The 21,442-nt window shown below is 40.2% G+C and overlaps 2 protein-coding genes across 4 annotated transcripts; both read left to right on the top strand.

The window, feature by feature from the left end:
* Positions 1-54: 54 nt before the first annotated feature.
* LOC137948105 (glycosyltransferase BC10-like) lies at positions 55-2,680 on the top strand. Of its 2 annotated transcripts, none has more exons than XM_068794052.1 (3): positions 55-287; positions 687-1,849; positions 2,233-2,680. In XM_068794052.1, the coding sequence occupies exon 2, from the start codon at positions 732-734 to the stop codon at positions 1,824-1,826; it is 1,095 nt and encodes a 364-aa protein (XP_068650153.1). In that variant the 5' UTR covers positions 55-287; positions 687-731; the 3' UTR covers positions 1,827-1,849; positions 2,233-2,680. The 2 variants fall into 2 exon arrangements, with proteins under 2 accessions (XP_068650153.1, XP_068650152.1); XM_068794051.1 differs by having other exon boundaries at positions 55-566.
* A 975-nt stretch (positions 2,681-3,655) lies between these two features.
* LOC137948336 (T-complex protein 1 subunit beta-like) lies at positions 3,656-20,478 on the top strand. Of its 2 annotated transcripts, none has more exons than XM_068794394.1 (12): positions 3,656-3,943; positions 6,289-6,341; positions 6,442-6,498; positions 6,681-6,746; positions 6,855-6,966; positions 7,277-7,405; positions 13,716-13,787; positions 14,006-14,121; positions 14,278-14,354; positions 15,157-15,642; positions 19,602-19,917; positions 20,096-20,478. In XM_068794394.1, the coding sequence occupies exons 2-12, from the start codon at positions 6,336-6,338 to the stop codon at positions 20,240-20,242; spliced, it is 1,584 nt and encodes a 527-aa protein (XP_068650495.1). In that variant the 5' UTR covers positions 3,656-3,943; positions 6,289-6,335; the 3' UTR covers positions 20,243-20,478. The 2 variants fall into 2 exon arrangements, with proteins under 2 accessions (XP_068650495.1, XP_068650496.1); XM_068794395.1 differs by having other exon boundaries at positions 3,678-3,943; positions 6,266-6,341.
* Positions 20,479-21,442: the final 964 nt, after the last annotated feature.

Below are 21,442 nucleotides of genomic sequence, written 5' to 3'. Positions count from 1 at the left end.
AAATAAGACTAGACAGTAGACAAATCCCTATTCCCTCCTCCTCCCTGTCTGATAGAAAGGCCGCTCTTTCAGTACTGTCCTTTGCTCCTTTCTTCCTCCGTTTATCTTTTCTGGTTCCAGCTCCACAGTCACTCTCATTCTCTCTTTTGCCCTTTCTGTGCTTAAGGCGCTGAATCGCTCATACCTCGTCTTCCTCCTTGTTTCACTCTTGCATTCCGCGGAAAAATCCACCTGACTACGGTTTTATTTTTCTTTGCTCTGTTAATCGGCTTCTCATTTGGGAGTTGGTAATTCGTATGACCTCATCTTCTTTTTCTTATCTCGTTTTCTATCGTCTTGTTCATCCACCCGCTCCAGCTTGAACTGCAAACTGCAAAAGTTCTGATTTCTTGCCCCTCTTTTTTATGTTTTCTTTGTTTCTCGCTGAGACAGAGACTGTCTATCTTTTGATTCAGCTGGTAGCTAGACACAACAACCAGATAATTTTTTGTATCTTCTTGGGCGTTCGTTTTCTTTCAACTATCAAATCCTGTTTACGTGTTTCTATATCTGTATTTTTGTTGAAGGTAGAGAAATCATAATCCTGTGAAGTATTTTATTTTATTTTTATTTTTATGTTCTTCTCGTTCTTCCTGCGCAACCAAGATTTTCTTGTTGATATTAAAGCTTCCTCTTTTTCTTGGCAGCTTCGCTGTGAAATCCCAAATCCCCAGTGATTGGGACTGCTCACCATGTTCTCGACGCCGTTTGTGTTCTCCTACGCTCTCCTCCTTTCTCTGCCACTGCTTTTCCTCTTGGCTCCGCGCATACTTCCCCCTCGCAACCTCCCGATCTCGATCCCGGACGAGCTAGACGACCTCGCCCTTTTCCGCCGCGCTGCAATCTCCGCTGCCACCCGCCCTCCCCGTCCCCCCTCCCCGTCCCCCAAGATCGCTTTCCTCTTCCTCACAAACTCCGACCTTTGCTTCACCCCTCTCTGGGACCGCTTCTTCGATGGCCACGAACGCCTCTTCAACATCTACGTCCATGCCGATCCCACCGTCCCTATCTCCCCTCTCACCGGCGTCTTCAACAACCGTCTCATCACAGCCAAGCGCACCCAGCGGGCCTCTCCGACACTCATATCTGCAGCCCGCCGCCTCCTCGCGGCCGCGCTGCTCGACGACCCGGCTAATACCTTCTTTGCCCTCCTTTCACAGCATTGCATTCCGCTTCATTCCTTCCATTTCGTCTATCACTCCATTTTTGCGCAGCATCTGTTACCTCCTGCTGCTGCTTCTTCTTCGGAGTCTTGGACGGGGGCCGTGGGAGAAGGCGGGGGACGGCGAGAAGAGCGGCGGCGGAGGTACCTTAGCTTCATCGAGATCCTTGCGGACGAACCGGGGTTGTGGGAGCGGTACACTGCGCGTGGGGATAATGTGATGCTGCCGGAGGTGCCTTTCTCCCGTTTCCGGGTGGGATCGCAGTTCTTCATTCTCACTCGACATCACGCGCTGCTGGTCTTAAGAGACCGGCGTTTGTGGAAAAAGTTCCGGCTGCCGTGCCGGAAGAGAGAATCTTGCTACCCGGAAGAGCACTACTTCCCGACGCTGCTATCCATGGAGGATCCAATGGGCTGCACCCACTTCACGCTCACGCGTGTCAACTGGACGGGAAGCACGGGGGGGCATCCTCACACCTACGGCCCCGCGGAGGTGTCACCGGAGCTGATCGCCCGCCTCCGGAAATCCAATTCTACCTACTCGTTTCTCTTCGCGCGGAAATTTGCGCCTGCCTGTTTGAAGCCCCTGTTGGAGATCACGGAGACGGTGCTTTTCCGAGATTGACGCGGATGATTTATGCTACCAAGGTAAGGCCCATCGGTGATTCATCTCCCCTATGAAATGATTTCTATCCCCATTTGCAGCAATCTGATACTAATAACAGATGCAAAGTGCTCAATAGAACTGTTTCTCAAGAGAATAAATAGATGGGTTTTTCAATGTCGACAGGCAATTGCATCATTTGCTGTTGAGTTGGGTTCCTCATTGCTTGTTAACATGGAGAACACTTTCTGATTCAAAGTTTTATAGGATATAGGGGAATGTCTGTGAATCTATTCACCTATCCTACCGAATGTCTTATTTGCGGGAACTTTTCAGGCTAAATGTCACCTGGGCTTCGAAGTAATTCGCAGAGCTTACAATTACAACTTGGGTTGATTTGAATCTTAACTAATGCGATTGTTTTCAGGTGAGAATGAGATTTTACTGTTCCAAATTCCGAAAGAGAAGGGCAAGAAGCAGAGTGAATTGAACAAAACTCGACCAGACTCTGGGCATGCTTATCACGCAGAGATGAGGAGATACAAAGTGCGGTCAAGCATTCCGTCTGCTGTGTTCTGAAATCTTGGGTCGATTTATGTAGAATGTAAGAGCGCTGCTATGTCCCAGAAAACTGGTTTTCCAACTCGCAATGTGTATATACATAAATTTATGTAGAAGACTAGAAAGAAGAGTTAGGTCTGAATACTTTTCTTATTCTACCGCAATAGCGAAAAAGAAAAGATGGGTGTTGCTCTCTTTTTCTTTTTGTTTCATTCTGGTTTCTCCCTCGCCGGATCAAGTTGCTTGCAAGAGAGAGGGGGGAGAGCGGACTTCATGAATCATGCTTCCACTACCTCGGGTCTGTTGTCAATCCACTTTCTGCTTCTGCTCTTTTTGTGACGATTCCAATTCAAGGAACCCCCATTAGCAGATCTGCTCTTGTCAGCTTCTTCTCGTGTTACTTACTTGATCAAACTTTCTAGTTGATAAAGTGCAAAGTTGGTTATCTAACGATTCCAAAGTTTTAAACCCCCCGCGTCACATGAACAGTCTGCCAAAGTAGAAAAATAAAAAAACAACTCCAGTAGTGGGTGTAATCATGTCAGTTCTGGTAGTGGTATGAACTATTCATCTTTGTTAATGCTGTAACCTGTTATCAGTCTTTCATATTAAAGAAGACATCTCGGATTTCTTGGAAAACAGAAACCCGGCAATTGTGTTGCTCGTTCTAGTTCAAGCCTGTAATGACTGGAAACGTCGGTTAGGGCACTTGGCAGAATCTCCTGCATCTGTTTGCTCTTTATTTCTTCTATGTAAACTTGGACTGAAGAAGTTTCTTAAAAATATTATTGATGATGAGTACAACATTTCTGTAGAAAGTCTGCAGATGAGCTATCGATTGCTGTTTAGAAATGAAGCATCGTGGTTCTGAAAATCCCTAGGAATCAAATGGTTCTTATGTTTTGTAGGAAATCATATTAAAAGTACAAACAAAAAAATGTTTTGATTAAGCCTTTTAGCCGTTTATGTATTTCTTGAAGATTGAAAAAATAAAATTTATAATTTTATTGCCATTATAGTTAAAAATAAAAAAATGTTTTTATTAAGCCTTTCAGTCATTTGCTAATTAGTTGCCATATATAAGATTTATTTATAAATTGCTTCTATAGTTGATTCTTACCGTGTATAAATGTAAGAAAATTGATAAAAAAAATAGTCAAAAAATATTTTTTAATAAAATTATTGATCAAAAGAAACACTGACTGATCGTTTTTAGTGGATGTGTTGCTTGACCTTTTAGAGTAGATGGAATGAGTCTGGCCCCGTTTGGTTGAGACTACAGAGGGAACGGAGCCAAAAAGAAAGCAGGGGTTGGAGGGAGGGAGGGAGAGAGGGAGAGAGGGAGGGAAAAGAAAATATCAGCCAAAGTCTCCTCCTCTTCGTGACACTATTTATAAACCTCTTCCCTCAAACATACCCTCCCGAAACTTCCCTTGCTCTTTTGCTGCTGTCGAGCCTCCCTCACACTGCCGACCTTCCCTCATTTTCTACCCTGCCCGGAGCCTTCCTCTCAGGGTCGCGAACTTACACGTTGCCGACCTCTCTACACGATCGTGTGTATCGTCACTGGCTTACAGGTACTTTACTCTCTCTCTCTCTCTCTCTATACCACTCGTCGTTCGTCACTACTCTTGCTCCGTTTCTCCGACATTTTCCTCATACTTTATTTCTACTGAACTTTGTGAGTGTTGTTGGTATGCCTCTTAAACATTTATTGCGTATCAGACTATAGGGATGACTGACCATGAGAATAAAATCTCTGTTTCTATTGTCCTATCAAACTCGTTTCTTTGGATCCAAAGAGATTTACAGCCGGATAACAGTAAGAATACGTTATTGAAGATGCTGTATCTTCTATGCAAGGCTCTTTGCCTACACAGAAAATATTCTAGCTCACCTCACAAGATGTGAAAGGAGGGGGATGAGCTTTCATGGGCTTGAACTTTGACAGAATATGCTTATGTTTGTCTGATTGCATTGTGTACTGAAAGACCTAGCTGATGGAATTTTGGAAAGGGAGAACAGCTCTCACATGATAATTGAGAAATTTGGAGAGGAGTTTCTATGAGAAAGAGAAGGGAAGAATGCTTTGCTTGAATGCTGTTTTCTTGGAGTTTGTTGAGATTAGAGATGTATGCAGGAGATTCATTTCTAATGGTGTTGTCTTAAGTTTATTGCTACCTTAATTTCCTACCTTCGATAAATTGGACTTGATGGAGTTTTTAAGCTTATAGCCACCTCAATTTCCTACATTCGATAAATTGGATTTGATGGAGTTTTTTAAGTTTATAGACACCTCAATTTCCTACATTCGATAAATTGGATTGATGGAGTTTTTCAGATTATATCTTTCTGCTGTTCACGGAGCACATCAAACTAGACTCTCATTTAGCTAGGGGTAGGGTGTTTCTTCTTAGTAAATGTATGCGGGTTGAGGTATGTTGTATTAAATAGAGTTTTCATTTATAGGGGTGCTTTTTAGGATGCTTTTGCTCCTTTCTTAATTTTTCTCTGTTTGATTTCATGTTTTGTGGCAACCCAGATTGATGTTTACCTACAAAATTTTTCAAAGAATTGGCCTCTGGTTCTTGAGTGAATAATGTCCTAGCAAGTTGTCATTTCAAGTAATACTATCCTGGATTTTTTTTCTCGTCCAAAATTTATGCATAAATTCAGTACTCAAATTTCTTCACTGCTCACTCCTTTTTGGTGTATTTCTTTAGTTTTTTTTTTCCTTAAGGGGTTTCATGGATTGAGTACCATATTCTTTCTGGAGCTATAAATACTGTGCCTGATGGTGAGGGATCTAGTCTGGTCTGTGAGTTTGTGTTTGATACTGGTAGAGATGTCACCAACAAAAGTTAGATGTCCATGAAAGAATTCTGATATGTTTTGAAGACTCAATCTTACATATCTTTTCTGAAATCATAAGTTAAAAGTACCATCCCTCTTGTATTTGCTTATCTGTTGCTGTGGTGCCTGTTTGAAATGAGATGGTGAAATGCTAAATATTAGAAAAAGAGAAGGGAAATGCTTGTATCAGCTTCCCATGGGAGGACATTTTTTTTTGAATGGCAGGAGGACCTTTTTTTGTAAAAAAAAAAGAGAAAGAGGAGAGAATTTATATAGTAGAAATGTTCCACAATCTCACTGAAACCCCATTTTCTAGTGTCAATGAGATCTGTTTGTCCTTGTGGTAGAGATTTTACTTGTTTGAACATGAAACTTTGAAGAAAATTCACATATAACGGAACTACCATATTACATCAAGGGTTCTAAATCAATTAAATAGCGAGGGACCAGTCCAAGCTGTGGGCTAATCATCAAGGCCTCTATGAATAGGCAGAAAGGCCCTGGTTGGAGTTCAAATTGCTCTTTCTGCCTTTTACGATTTTCTCAGTTTCCACAACAATGAGATTTGAATCTAACTGCAATCTGCAAAACCCAAAGCATGTTCTCTTGTCCTGGCTTTCTCATTATTTCACTTGTTTCTTGGCATGTAATTCTTATGTCAACTTCAGGCAAGCTTTCTGAATGTTTGAATGTTTCTTGATATCGTTACTGGTGTATTCCTTTGAGGACATTTGGAGAGGATCTGAAAGGCTTTCTTAAAATGTTTCTTTTATCAGCAGTATTTGGTGTTGTGGGGTGTCAGTTTTTTTTTTTTTTTTTTTGATAAAAAGTGATAATGTTGTGGGATGTCAATCGCCGCACACGTTGTTATTCTTCATTCCACTATTTTGGTCTATTACAATGTGAAGGTGCCCCCCCAATTAAAAATGTTTTTTTGGCAATAATGAACTTTTTTCTTTGATCTGCATTCGATTATTTTGCTGTTTAGCATAAACAGTGCTGAAGTTCTCATGTTTCCTTCTTTATTGATCTGTTGTCAACTCAAGTTCCTCGGACTTATTTTGAGCAGAAAAAAGATTAAGCTACCAGGAGCTGGTTATTGGTTTGCTTGCTAACATGGCAGTAAGTACTTTATATTTTCTTTGGAAAGTCTTTTACTGGTAGTAGTTCTACTTCTCTTGCTGACTAGGATTTGCACTTTGTATATTCCATATTTTTGTAGATTGAAAACATTTTTAAAGATGAAGCTACGGAAGAGAAAGGAGAACGGGCTAGAATGGTGTGTATCTCATGTCCTAATTTATTTTTTCTAGGTTTAATGGTGGATGCTTCAAGTATACATAAATCTGTGATCTTTTTAATTCCCTATCTTTTATCATCAATCTTTTTTTTTTGTGATCTTTTATCAACCTCTTACTATGTACTTTCAAGAGTTGTAAGATATTGTTTGTTTTTGTCTAGGCTTCTTTTGTTGGTGCAATGGCAATTGCAGATTTGCTTAAGACCACATTAGGTCCAAAAGGAATGGTAAAATTTTACTTGTATCTATTTAAAAAAAAAAATCTTGTATGTAGTCATTTTTCTTTTTACAATCTAATTTAGAAGATTGATGTTGGTATTGGAACGTCTCTGTAGGATAAAATCTTACAGTCGACAGGAAGAGGGCGAAATGTCACAGTGACAAATGATGGTGCCACCATCTTGAAATCTCTTCACATTGACAATCCTGCTGCTAAAGTTCTAGTTGGTATCCTTCATATTTCTGAAAAGTTTGAGGGTGCTTAATCTTTTCAGCAGTATGTTTAGTGTCTGCCTTAGATATTCTTTCTCTATCTGATGCAAACTTGTGTAGGATAAACTGAAAACGGAGGGAAGGGAAGGGCTTTTATAATTAAAATCCCGAAGGCTTGAAACTTCTTTGGGTTGCATCAGTTTGAATTGGTAGTGTTTGAGCTAATTTTGTTTAAAGCATGATTCTGTTATGTGTTGTGATCTTAAAAAACTATTTTTTTATTGTATACTGTGTCATTTTTGTTATCCTTCAATTTGAGAATCAGACATTTCAAAAGTGCAAGATGATGAGGTTGGTGATGGGACAACATCTGTTGTTGTTTTGGCTGGGGAGCTGCTAAGAGAAGCAGAAAAACTTATAAATGCAAAGATTCATCCAATGACAATTATTGCTGGTAGGGTATATTATCTTTCATTTGAATTTTATCTTATTAAGGTTTATCTTTCCTCCTTTATTTTATACTTTTCATGCCTGTATCTTACTTAAGGTTAGCATTTTCCTACTTCTGAATTTGTTCTAAGTGTCATGGTATAAGGACTCCTCCCCACAAAAAAAAGAAGAAGAAAAAAAAGTGAGTAAATTTGTTAAGAAGCTAAAGGGAATTCTTGAAAAAAGCTTCCTTCAGTAGCTTTAAGACAGGAATAGGGCATAGATGAACTAGATCACCTAGGCAAAGAGAGCAAAAGTTTGTTCCAGGTTGATCTAGTATCTCTAGATAGTGTATTTTGTTTATGATTGGACATATGAAAGTAAAATGTAAGCTTAGTCCTTTATTTAAGTTTAAGGTTGAGGTTGACAATGATACCATGCCACCTTATCTTGCTTGAACTTTCTATAGGAAAAGTGTAATCTGATGTAACCCGATAACCGTAATGAAAAATTTCTAGCAAAAGGGAAAGAAATGATTAACATTCACTGCCGAAATCGAGAGAAATAAACCAACCTTGAGCAGATGATGTCTCCCCGATAGCGATGATAGACCTCCTATAGCCGTAATCAAACTTTGTGCGAATACAATAGAAAGAAATGCGGAAAATCCACTGTCGAAATCACTATCGAACTCAAAGAAAATCAACGAATATAGCCACTGGTATTCGAGAGACCAGCACTCTCCCTGAGCAAGGCTCTAAAGAACAAATCCCTCAATGCCCATTCTCTCTCTGCTGTCCATATATTCCCCCGCGATCCCCGTAACCACTTAAAACCGTAAAATTCCAAAAATACCCCTGTCCTCATTAATCAACTGTTAATTCTTCTAATTATCCTTCAACTGTTGCTTACTCCTTCTAGAAAAAGTAAAACGAATTCGGGGTCTATCATTACCCCCCGCCCAAACTTTCACCTTGTCCTCAAGGTGAAAAGCTGGAAACTGGAGCCTCATTGCCCCAAAATCCTCCCAAGTGGCTCCAAACTCTGGTAGGTCCTTCCATTGCACCATAACCTCCAACTGTTGTTGCCCATTTTTTTCCACTCTTCGTATATTCAAAATGGCGGCAGGTTCAACCAACATATCTAATTCAGCTGTCAATTGTGGAGGAAGAATTGAAGATGAATGTGATATTCCTTTTGCTCGACGAAGTTGGGAGACATGAAACACCGGATGCACGGAGGACTCTGGTGGGAGTTGCAGTTTGTAAGCAACTCTTCCAACTCGTGACACCACCTCAAAAGGTCCATAAAAACGTGTTGCCAACTTCTCATTGCGTCGAGTGGCCAAGGAGCGTTGCCAATAGGGCTTGAGTTTTACAAACACACGATCCCCAACTTGAAACTCTTCATCCCTCTTTTTAAGATTAGTCGTGGCCTTCATTCTCTGCTGAGCCCGCAGTAATTGCATATTCAAATCGTCAAGATATGTATCCTGGTCCTCTAAAATCTGTTCGACTTCAGAAACTATAGTTGTCCCTGACTTATAGTGCCATAAGGACAGAGGGTCACGTCTGTATAAGACTCGGAATGGAAGCTGGTGTTATACCAATATTCCGCCCAAGACAACCATTTCGCCCAAGTTTTTGGTCTGTCAGAAGCAAAACATCGAAGATAGGTCTCCAAACAATTGTTAACCACTTCAGATTGACCATCTATTTTGAGGGTGGTAGGCGGTCCTGTGTCTCAAATCAGTCCCTTGGAGATGAAAGAGTTCCTGCCAGAAATCACTCCTAAACACCTTGTCCCAATCCAAAATAATAAACTTGGGCACCCCATTCAATCGAATCACCTATCTCACAAATAAATCAACAACGGTTTTGGTTGTAAATGGGTGCCTCAACACCAAAAAGTGAGCATACTTGCTCAACCTATCCACCACTACCATAATAGTATCAACGCCCTCTGACCTTCGCAACCCTTCAATAAAATCCATGGTCAAATCCTCCCAAACCAGCTCTGGTAAGTCAATAGGCTATAGAAGACCAGCTGGGGACCTTGCCAAGTGTTTGTTCTTTTGGCAAACCTTACAATTCTGAACGAATTCAATCACTTTTTTCTTCATACCCGGCCAATATAAGTCAGCAACCATTCTTCTATATGTTTTAACCTCTCCCGAATGGCCCCCAATAGGTGTGCAGTCGTATTCATGCAATAAGGTTGGAATTAAAGAAGAAGTCGTAGATAAAACCAACCTACCATTGTAAAAGAGCTGCCCATGGTCAACTTGAAACCCTACTACCTTGTCATCAGCTGCCAACCGTTTGAGAATTTGTTGTAAGAATGAGTCCGCTGCCACTTCTTGTTGTAAAACATCCATATCCAGCCATTGCACCCCAGAAACTGTAGCTATATTCATCATGTCAGGTTTGTGAGAGAGTGCATCCGCCACTCTATTACTTGCCCCCAGTCGATACTGAATGTCAAAGTCATAGCCCATCAATTTCACCAATTAGCGTTGATATTCAACACTTATGAAACACTGTTCCAGTAAGAATTTTAAACTTTGTTGGTCAGTTCTCACCAAAAACCTCCTTCCAAGCAGGTAAGGACGCCATTTTTGAATAGCCAACACAATGGCTATTAGCTCTTTTTCATAAATAGACTTCAGTAGGCCTCGTTCACTCAATACTTGACTAAAAATTGCAACCGGTCGTTGATCTTACAGTAGAACAGCTCTTAGCCCATATCCAGAAGCGTCAATCTCCACAATAAACAACTTCGAAAAATTAGGTAGAGCCAAAACTGGTACCGTAATCATGGCTTCCTTCAAACGCTCAAACGCCTCGGTTGCTTCATCTGACCACCCAATTTTTTTTTTTTAATTGATCCGTCAAGGGTCTAGCAATATCTCCATAACCCAAAACAAATTTCTGGTAGTGTCCTGTAAGACCAAGGAAACCCCTTAATTTCTTAAGTGTGGTTGGTGCTGGCCAATCAACCATAGCCTGTATCTTACTAGGATCAACTAACACCCCCTCTCTAGAGATGATATGTCCCAAGTATTCTATCTGTTCTATCCCAAAAGAACACTTCTTAGAATTAGCGTACAACCTCTGTTCTTTTAATTTCTCCAAAACAACCACTAAATGATCACAGTGAGCACTCCAACTTGGACTATATATCAAAATATCATTGAAGAATACCAATACAAATCGCCGGAGAAAAGGCTTAAATACCTCATTCATAAGGGATTGAAATGTAGCCGGTGCATTGGCAAGCCCAAAAGGCATGACCAAGAATTTGTAGTGTCCTTCATGAGTCTGGAAAGCTGTCTTGTGCACATCAGCTGCTTTCATTCTGATTTGGTGGTATCTCGACTTCAAGTCCAGCTTTGAAACGACTTTTGCTCCATGAAGCTCATCTAACAACTCATCGATCATTGGAATGGGAAACTTATCCGGAATAGTTTCCTTGTTAAGGGTTCTATAGTCCACACAAAATCTCCAACTTCCGTCTTTTTTCTTGACTAAGAGCACGGGACTTGAAAAAGGGCTCATGCTAGGCTGTATTATTCCAACAACCAACATTTCTCCCACCAATCTCTCTATTTCATCTTTTTGTATTTAGGGGTACCGATATGAACGAACACTCACCGGTGAAGCTCCATCCTTCAAAGTTATGGCATGTTCCTTTTCCCGTTTTGGTGGTAACTCTTGGGGTATAGCAATAACATCCCCAAATTTCGTCAAAACTCTCTTCACCATCGTTGTCATGTCCTCCTTCGGTTGTGACGCTGCCACTGTGGTACTTCCCAACTCCACAAGAACCCCATGTCCCTCATACTTGATAGTACGCATAATCGCCTTGAGTGAAACCAAAGTTTTGTGCAAGGAGGGATCTCCCTGTAATACCAGTGTCTCATTTCCCAATCTAAACTTCATAACATGGGTTTTCCAATTCGTATACGTTCCTCCTAAGGTGTCCAACCATTGTACACCCAAAATAACATCGGTGCTTCCCAATTCCAAAGGCAAAAAATCCTCCACGATTTCTATTCCTTGAAGAGTTAATTGAACCCCTTTACAAATTCCTTCCCTGGTTAGTGCAACACCTATGCCCAATTGAACGCCATACTTTGTTGTTGGAGATAAAACAAGTGCAGTTTTCTACCACTGTAGTGGAAATAAAATTATGGGTTGCTCCTCCATCAATGACCACGACAACTGGTTGTTCTCCGATGCTTCCCGCAATCTTGATGGGTTAATTCAACTACCGAATTCAACGACACCTTCACTATTTGAGTAGCCGCCCTGACCTCTTCTTCCTGTTGTTCACACTTTCCGTCATCGCTATCCTCCATATCTTCTTCTTCCAGTTCTTGTAAAATCAGCACTTGTAGATCCTTGTTTTTACATCTATGCCTAGCTGAGAATTTTTCATCACAACGGTAGCACAAACCCCGCTCTCTCCGTATTGGATTTCGGCTTCCATGAGTTTCTTGAATGGCGCCCTCTTCTCCATCCCATGTTTCGTTGTTTTTGCCATTGTCGTGGTCCTCCCATTACCCCCAACTATGGTCCCCGTTGGTTTGGAGTACCCAGCCCAAACCGAGTCTGCTTAATAACTTTATTTTTCTCTTTCAACTTTTAGGCCAACTCCATGGTCCTTCCCAACCCATTGGGGTCCAACACTCTCATCTCGGCCCGAATTTCTGGCTTAAGCCCATTAACAAAGTTGGATTCCATCACCTTCACTGGAATATCTTCCAACGTGGAAGCCAAATCCTCAAATCGCCTCCTGTAATCTCTCATGGTGGTCTCCTGCTTCAACGCCAGAAATTTCTCATAAGGAGAGCCTTCTTCGGAACTTCGGAACCGTTTCAGCAATAAGGACTGAAATTTTTCCCAATTCATGATCTCCCTCCTGTTATTTTCATAATTGAACCATTTTAACGCCTCCCCTTTCAGACATACTACGACAGCTTCCAGTTTTTCACCATGAGATACTCAAGTTAGTGAGAAATAACGTTCAGCTCTGTAAATCCAGTCATCTGGGTCTTCTCCCTAAAAAATTGGCAACTCTAACCTTCTGGGTCGCACTTCAAATCGGCCCTGCATATTCCGGTCAACCTCGCCACTGTCTCGTCCGTTTCCGATACCTCTCTGTATTGAGTTGTCGCCCACTGTCGAGTTCAACCCCAGTCTCGCCGTCGCTGACTTACTCTGCGCAGCTAGATTCCGGGTGAGTTCCTCTTGGGTACGCAAGAGTTGTTCAACTTGTCCTATCAGCGTCGTACCCTTGCTCCATGGCCGGAATCTTCCGAACCTCCTCCTTCATCGAGCTCACCTCTTCCCTTACTGAACTCACGATTCCCTCCACCGAATCCACTCTCGACTCCATTCTAGTAGTAGCCATGAGGATCGACTAGATGCTCTAATACCAGATGATGTAACCCGATAACCGTAATGAAAATTTTCCAGCAAAAGGGAAGAAACGATGAACATTTTTTTTTGAGAGGGGCGTCACACGATTCGAACTCGCGACCTGACGCACCTGGTGTAAAGAGAATACCTCTAGACCAAACAGCCTTAGGCAAAACGATGAACATTCACTGCTGAAATCGAGAGGAATAAACCAAGCAGACGATGTCTCCCTGATAGCGATGATAGACCTCCGATAGCCGTAATCAAACTTTGTTCGAATACAATAGAAAGAAATGCAGAAAATCCACTGTCGAACTCAAAGAAAATCAACAAACATAGCCACTGGTATTCGAGAGAACAGCATTCTCCTTGAGCAAGGCTCTAAAGAACAAATCCCCCAATGCCCATTCTCTCTCTCTGCTGTCCCTATTCCCCACGATCCCCGTAACCACTTAAAACCGTAAAATTCCAAAAATACCCCTGTCCTCATTAATCAACTGTTAATTCTTCTAATTATCCTTCAGTTGCTGCTTACTCCTTTTAGAGTAAGTAAAACGAATTTGTGGTCTATCATAATCATGTCTTTATGGTGAGTTCACTTTCTGTAATTTTTTTAAAAGAGAGAAAAAGAATATTCTAGGTAAATTTAATTCCCCTTTCTAGAGAAACTGAACTCATAAAAAGTTTGTATATTTTAGAGAGGCTTCCTGCTGAAATTCTTCAAAAATAATGTACCAAAGAGGTTTTCAAATGCATTGGTTTTTAGGTTCTTCAATGATTTTTTCCATTTTTTTAAAAGATTTTTTTCCAAAAATTGTTGCAATTTTGAAATTCATTTGTTGGTTACAGAAACCCGTATTTTGCAGAATATGCCTGATATCATCTGATTTTCATTATTTGGGACTGTGATAGGGTACCGGATGTCAGCAGAATGTGCACGTAACGCTTTGTTGAAGAAGGTTGTTGACAACAAAGAGGACTCTGGTATGAGAAAAAAAGTGTTACAGTCTATTTCCTTTTGTGTTTTAGTAAGGATTTATCTTTTTGTATTAATTTTACGGGTGTTTGATTATCATCCTGCAAGAGACATTTTTAATCAAACATTCTTAAGTAATGTGTATTACCTAAGTTGTGTATGTCACATGTCAATATGCTTTACTACAGGCCTAATATTTGCTTTTGTTCATTTTCTGAGAAAATAGAGAAATTCAAGGCAGACTTAATGAATATTGCCATGACAACTTTAAGTTCGAAAATTCTCTCCCAAGATAAAGAACATTTTGCCAAACTTGCTGTAGATGCAGTTCTGAGGCTTAAGGTGAGTGTCAACTGATCATTCCTGTATGTTGGATTCTTCTGAGTTTTATTTTTACTGCTCTAATTTATTAGTGTACTACGTACATATTTGAGCAAAACTGGTGAGGATTCTTACAAGGCTAATTTGATTTACTTCTACTCTTTTAATTGATGGCAGGGTAGTACAAATTTGGAAGCCATTCAAATTATTAAGAAACCCGGTGGATCTTTGATGGATTCATTTTTAGATGAAGGGTATTGATGTCTCCTTTGCAACCTACCTCCGAAATATTTGTTTATGTTCAATACTAGTTCTCTCTCTCTCTCTCTCTCTCTTGTTGCTAACTACTAGAAAAGAGGAATCCATTGAAGAAGTTCCTGGGGGGAGCAGAGAGTACAATGAGTGAGAGCAACATTAGAAAAAACGAGATACAAGAAACTAAAGAAAGAGAAAAAATGGGGGCAGGTCAACAGGCAAGAGATGATCCCTTAGCGATGTGCTGCCTGGGGATCTCTTACCTAGCTAGAGTGTTAGCTATGCTATTTGCACTCTTAAGGGTGTCCTGCCAAGTAACATTCAGGTTTTTACATAGTTTTTCTCTTTTGTCTACTGTATGCTTCTTGTTATTCTTTAATTTGGGAGTCAGACATTTCAAAAAGTCTAACATTATGAGATTGGACATTTGGTAGGGGGGACTACTTTTAATTATTCTGGGTATTTTCAAAATAATTATTTCCCACTCATTCTGTAACTGAGGCAGTTAATTCTGTTTGTTGTGCCTTCGGAAAATGACTATTTTAGTTATCCTTAACCTTGTATTGGCTTATTTAGCACTGTTTGCCATCAGAGAAGAGTGAAGGTTAATTGGTGAGACTTGTGACATCAATTCTCTACATATTATAGCTGTGACAAATTTGTTGTAGTTATAGAACAGTAGAGTTTGTTTCGTCTCTAAGCATAATTTCCTTGCAATGTATCAGCTTAAATGAACTCTTATACCTGTTTGTCTCTTATTTTGTCCCCTCATTCCTTTATGCTAAGACTTTTTCTATGCAGGTTTATACTTGACAAGAAAATAGGCGTTGGTCAGCCAAAGCGCATAGAAAATGCAAAAATCTTGGTGGCAAACACAGCTATGGACACTGACAAAGTGAAAATTTATGGGGCTCGTGTTCGTGTTGATTCCATGTCAAGGGTTGCCCAGATAGAGTCTGCAGAGAAGGAGAAAATGAAGGAAAAAGTGCAAAAGATAATCGCTCATGGCATTAACTGTTTTGTGAATCGGCAGTTGATTTACAATTTTCCTGAGGAACTCTTTGCAGATGCTGGGATACTTGCAATTGAGCATGCTGATTTTGATGGAATTGAACGCCTTGCCCTTGTAACTGGAAGTGAAATTGCATCTACTTTTGACAATCCTGAGTCAGTTAAGTTGGGCCATTGCAAAGTCATAGAGGAAATCATGATTGGAGAGGATAAGTTGATCCACTTTTCGGGGGTTGAAATGGGCCAGGCATGCACGATTGTTTTAAGAGGAGCCAGGTTTGTGCTTTGTCTACCTTTTCTCAATCATAACTTGATGCGACTTTAAAGAAAATCCAGTTAGTGGCTTCAAGAGGCAGTATTTTCTTCATTTCCAAAAAAAAAAAAAAAAAAAAAAAAGAGGCAGTATTTTCTCTTTGTTGGTACTTTTCTCTCTCAATTTTTGTCTCACTATTCAAAAAGGGTTAGGCAGTATATAATTGCAGCTCCTTTAAGTGCTGGCCTTGTTTACAGTTCTATCTAGAGATTTAATCTATGCTTTTTTGTTTTTTTTAATGTTGTGTAAAATTTCGTATACAACATGAATAGGCGGAGAGCCCTATAAAAATTAATGAAAAAAGAGAGGAAAAAAATATAAGGTACAATCATTCTATGGATTCCCAATTTACAACCAGAGATCCCTTCTTTAGCAAGTGAATCGGCCAATATTTGTAGTATGAAATATGTTGACTTCATGAGTGCTAAATGTCTTGTTAATTGCTTTTTAAATTTATCATTTTTCTTAGAGGTCATATTGTAGGCTTGTGCTTATTGTTAGAAGGTCAGTGAAGGTGAGATTTCTCCAGCAGTTTTCTACTTTTCTGAACACTTGAAATGGGTTTCAGCTGGTGCTTAATGAAAGGAGGTGTCCTTAAAATATCAACAGAAAAGTATGACATACAATTTTTATTTTTATTTTTTTTTGAAAAAGGCAAGTTTTAATCCAAAGCACAAGCAAGAGGAACAAACTAGGGAGGGGCCCTGTCATAAAGAGAGATTGCTGTGGTCAGCCCGCTTTTAGCAAGAAAATCAACCAAATGATTGGATGATCTTGATACATGGCTTCAACAACAATGGAGAAGGCTAAAAATATCCATGATCTTGTGGAAGGTGGACCAATGATGCCGGGAGGGGGGGTGGGGGGTGTTGTGTTAGTGGGCTTAGAGCATCACCCAATAATAGATCTTAAATTCCCTCAATCCAAAGCTGTCCGCCCAGATGTGACCAAAAGAGAAGGAGATCACGACTTATTAATAAATAATGGATTGCAAACTCAAACTTTGCCTGGGGATTAGAATTTTCTGAATCTACAAACTCAAGCAGGGTTATCTGTGTCTCTAAGAGTCTAGCAGATTGGGTGAGACATCTCAAATTTTCAGGGGTGCATGTATAAGAGACGTTACATGGAGTCTCCACGGTGAATTCATGGAAAACCAAGGTGCCCGCTCTGTGCTCAAGCTAGCTATTCTGAATGGAATCAGAATGGGTATCTTGTGAGGAGGGTGTATCATGTTCTAGCTTGGCATTGGTCAGAATCTCATACAATGTTCTTGTGAAACTCAACCTCCAGCAGTGGTGTCCCTGCTCCATTGTTTGGAAAATCCCTCCTGTGCACAAAATTAGGCATTCTCTCTGGCATGTGGTCAAAGGCACCCTCTCTTTTGACCAGCTTTATTCTTTACAAACCTCTTCAATCTCATCCCCTTCTGGGTAAGCAAACTTCTCAAGTTCCAACACCTTTTGGGATCTGAGGAATTAGTGGACTGCGGCTGCTTCCATGGATTTAATGCTATAGAAGCCTCACGGGTGTATGCTATGTGCCCTCGTGATGTGCGGATGAGCTCAATATTCTGATGGTAGCTATAGGAAAGAAACATGACCTTATGGAAGATGGGAGGTTATTCGTGACTCTTTGAGGGTTTGATGAATCTAATTTTCTCTTTCCCTTTTGGGCGTATTGATTCTATTGAGGCCAAGATGGGAGCCCTCTTGCATGGACTTAAGCTGTTCAGAAATTCTTTCATTGGTTCTCTAGTGGCCGAGGAGGGTGCATGTTGGGGTGATGCGGGGGTCACTTGGTGCTCTTCCTCCCTTGGAGGCTTTACTGTTATTTTTATGAAATTGAGGGATTTTCAGCTTTCCTAGATATTACCTGTTGCCACATACCAAGGGAAACCAACCAGTTGATGGATTCCCTTGTCCACGGTTTCTCTCAAAAAAATGCCTGTTGAATTGCCTTTCTTATTCCAGGATATTGGGTTTAAGGTTCTGGTTAGTTTTTGTTTTTCTTTTGCTTTCTTGTATTATTTTTTATGTGCACCACTTGCATTCTTTCATCTCTTTAGTGGAACTCTGCTTTATTTTTTTTTAAAAATAGTCCTAATTGGTTGCATGACTGGAAGTCTATGAATTATTGTTGCTTGTTTGTAACCAATGTTTTGCAAGATTGGGAAACAGCTGAACCAAAGGACAAAATCAAATGGCAATGTGGCCGAAGAGTCTATGGCAAATGAAGGATATTGGGAATGCATAAACATTATCTTGGATGAATGAATACGATTCATTATACAGCCTGAAGTCCCTGAATTATTGTTGCTTGGCTGCTACTAATGGTTTGCAAGATTGGGACGATTGTCCCAATGAAAAAATAAAAGGACTTTTAAAGATTTGGCTTCCAGAAACCATATCCTTAACAATGGCAAATGTGGCCAAAGAAGCAGCTGGAAATGAAGAAGTTTAGGAATAAATTGTGATTCTGATAATATTGGGTGAATGAATAAGAATTACTTGAAAGAGAAATGTGAAATCTCAATGGGGTTGTGAGAAGCCTTTTTAATGTCAAGGAATAATCCCACATAGATTAGTGAGTTCAAAGATCTTGAGTTTATTAGTTGAAAAAGAGGTTTCTTAAGTTGGCTAGTCATTTTGGGATGGGCCTTAGACCCAATTACATGGTATCAAAGTAAGAACTCACAAAAGAGGGCCTACACCTAAAATTATCGACTTGTAGAGCCACAAAAGAGGGTCTACACCTAAACTATCCACTTGTAGAGCCACAAAAGAGGGCCTACACCTGGAATTATCCACTTGTAGAGCCACAAAAGAGAGCCTACACCTAAATTATCCACTTGTAGAGCCACAAAAGAGAGCCTACACGTGAAGGGGAGTGTTAAGGAATAGTCTCACACAGATTAGGGAGTACAAAGATCTTGAGTTTATTAGTTAGGAAAGAGGTTTTCTAAGTTAGTTATTTTGGGATGGGCCTTGGACCCAACTTTACACATTCTCTTTCGAAAGCATATGTAAATGAGGAGTTAGTAAATACTGAAATGGAGTTATGCACTCTTCACTGTTTTGCATCAGTTTCACTAAAATTAATTTTTTGAGAAAGGGGGGCATTATTTCAAAGCCAAAAAGGCTAGACAAGAATACAATACATGGGCCTCTGTCATAATGAGAAATTGGAAGAAGGCCACCTAAGGCCGTGTGGTCTGATGGTATTCTCTTTACAACCAGGAGCGTCAGGTCACGACTTCAAATCGCGCCACGCCCTCTCAAAAAAAAAAAAAAAAAAAATGGAAGAAGGCCCCTTGCTTAGCCAGAGAATCAGCTAGCTGATTGGCTGATCCTGGTACATGACTCCAAACAATTGATTAATTTTTGGGTTGGTGTTTAGATATTCTCTGTAACTAAGATCTTACCACTAATTGGGCTAGTTTGTTTGTTTGTGCACTTTCCTGGCCATAAAAGATTTAACTTCGTTTTATTTTGAGCTACAAATTGAATGTTGGTATTTTCAGAAAGAGAAATGAAATACTTTGAGGTCATTCACACACGAGCACAGAAATTATAGCTTCCTAAGCCTTTCTGATTTATGGACGAGTCCCTGTCTTCTGCTGTGATTGGTTGGGAGTGGTGATTGAACCCCTAGCAGATTACTTTTTCATGTCAGAGTTTTCAGCTTCTGAACATTTTATGCGAATTTCTTTTGTCACTTTTCATGAATGCGGATGTGATGGAATTGGTATAATATACTCTTTTATTCTCTTTTGTTATGAAATGTTACTCAGTAGTTGTGATGTTTGCTTTTAATGTTGTATCATTTAGAGATTATGCTTATCAATGATTAATCGTCTGCATTAGACAGAATAGTTTTTGGAATTTTTTATTTATGTAGTTTGCATTGATATTTGTTGCAGTTTTCATGTGCTTGATGAAGCCGAAAGGTCCCTCCATGATGCATTGTGTGTGCTCTCACAGACTGTGAATGATAGTAGAGTTTTATGTGGAGGTGGTTGGCCTGAAATGGTGATGGCAAAAGAAGTTGATGAACTTGCTCATAAGACTCCTGGGAAGAAATCTCATGCCATTGAGGCTTTTTCACGGGCACTACTGGCCATACCCACCACCATAGCTGATAATGCTGGTTTAGATAGTGCAGAGCTGATCTCTCAGCTTCGGGCAGAGCATCACAGTGAGCAAACAAATGCTGGGATAGATGTCATTACTGGGACAGTAAGTATATTGTTACCACTCTCTTTTTGGTGTTTTTTTATTAAACGGTATGCCATTACTCTTATATTTGGAATAACCTCAATGTATAAATGTGGATTAAGCCAAATTCTCCTGATTCCATGAAAGCTTACATGTGCTTGCTCTGTGGATACTGATGGGCATTTGGTTCCTCTTTCAGGTTGGTGATATGGAAAAGCTTGGCATATCAGAGGCATTCAAAGTGAAACAAGCGGTACTCCTTTCTGCTACAGAGGCAGCTGAGATGATTCTGAGAGTTGATGAGATAATTACCTGTGCTCCAAGAAAGAGAGAGGATAGAATGTGATGGTAATGCAGATTTGCCTCGATTCAGAGAGTGATTAGGGGTGGTTAATGAGTACAGTACCAGGTGTCTAGAAACAGCTGTGGTGGGTAGATGGATGAAAATGGTGATTGTTGGAGCTTTCTTTCCGTAAGTTTTGTTTTGAAAGAAAGCTAATCGTATTGATGTGTTAGCATCTCTGAATTTTGTTTAATCCGGGCTTTGATCATAAAGGACTAAACTCGCATCTTCATATCTAATATTGGTAGTTTGTTTCTTATCAAAGTAATATTGGTAGTGTTTTATTGACCATGTGATTGGTCTCATCACCCAGTAATTGGATGGAACCAGCTCGGTACTGCTCCATTAGACTGATAATTCTCATTTCAACTATAAGCTGATGTTTGTCATAACTAGATTAGTTATTGGTCTAAAAAGGTGGTTGGGTCCAATGATAGTTGGAAATGGGACGAGAAGATGACAATTAATAAAAATAAACAAATATTTAAAATAAAAAGAAAGAGTTCAAAGAGGAAGAATCTTTTGTCGTAGTAATCTATCTACACAGTAAGTGGAAGTGCCGGTGGTGATACCGTGATGGGTAGTGTGGTCCCTCAGATGTCTTTCCGGTCCGAGGGGTCCAATTGGTTTGCAAAAGCCAGACGGGTCTGTTTTAGGGATTTAAGAGCCCGCCGAATCGCAAGTTCAGTTGTCACAAAATTGCGACCTCTTCCAATCAGAAGCAATCTTCGTGCAGGGAATCAGAAAATGACACACCATTTTTCTTTTTACTGTAGTGTGGCGCTACAGAGTTTCTTTTTTGCCATGGAAATAGCCCCGTCTTCCGATAAGCTCAACTGGTGAAGGGTCTCAAAGTCGCAGTCGACCCAGTTCGTCCAGCTGTTACGGCCTAGGCGTTGCAACATTGGTTTAGGTTAGGTCATTTTGCATCAGTTCTTTCTTTTTCCATCAAAATCTAAAGCGAAAGATAAAATATCCCCCACCTCCACTTTATTCTCTCTCCCCTCTTTTTCGAATGAATTTCTCTTGGTATTTTCTTATAAAACACTCAGGGCCAGTGTTTTGCTGAAACGTGGCGAGGCATCTCTGATTTTCAGAGAGAGATGACCGACTGTAATGATATCTGTGTAAGAAACAAGGAATTTTAGTTTGCAAAAGCCTTGATTATTAATAAAAGCAAGCATGAATCTGGATGGCTCAGAG

The sequence above is a fragment of the Aristolochia californica genome, unplaced genomic scaffold, assembly GCF_029961685.1.
Source record: "Aristolochia californica isolate CCGP_79_NKW_82.1479 unplaced genomic scaffold, dmAriCali1.0.hap1 SCAF_13, whole genome shotgun sequence".
NCBI lineage: Eukaryota > Viridiplantae > Streptophyta > Magnoliopsida > Piperales > Aristolochiaceae > Aristolochia > Aristolochia californica.
The sequence above is the reverse complement of the archived record's forward strand: the minus strand, read 5'-3'. Positions and strand labels throughout refer to the sequence as shown.

What these genes read in the sequence shown, in the direction of transcription:
- LOC137948105 (XM_068794052.1), top strand. Translation starts at nt 732, where the DNA reads ATGTTCTCGACGCCGTTTGTGTTCTCCTACGCTCTCCTCCTTTCTCTG.
- LOC137948336 (XM_068794394.1), top strand. An exon ending in TCCAATGACAATTATTGCTG is followed by an intron (nt 7,406 to 13,715) that starts GTAGGGTATATT and finishes GGACTGTGATAG; the next exon opens with GGTACCGGATGTCAGCAGAA. An exon ending in TAGATGTCATTACTGGGACA is followed by an intron (nt 19,918 to 20,095) that starts GTAAGTATATTG and finishes TTCCTCTTTCAG; the next exon opens with GTTGGTGATATGGAAAAGCT.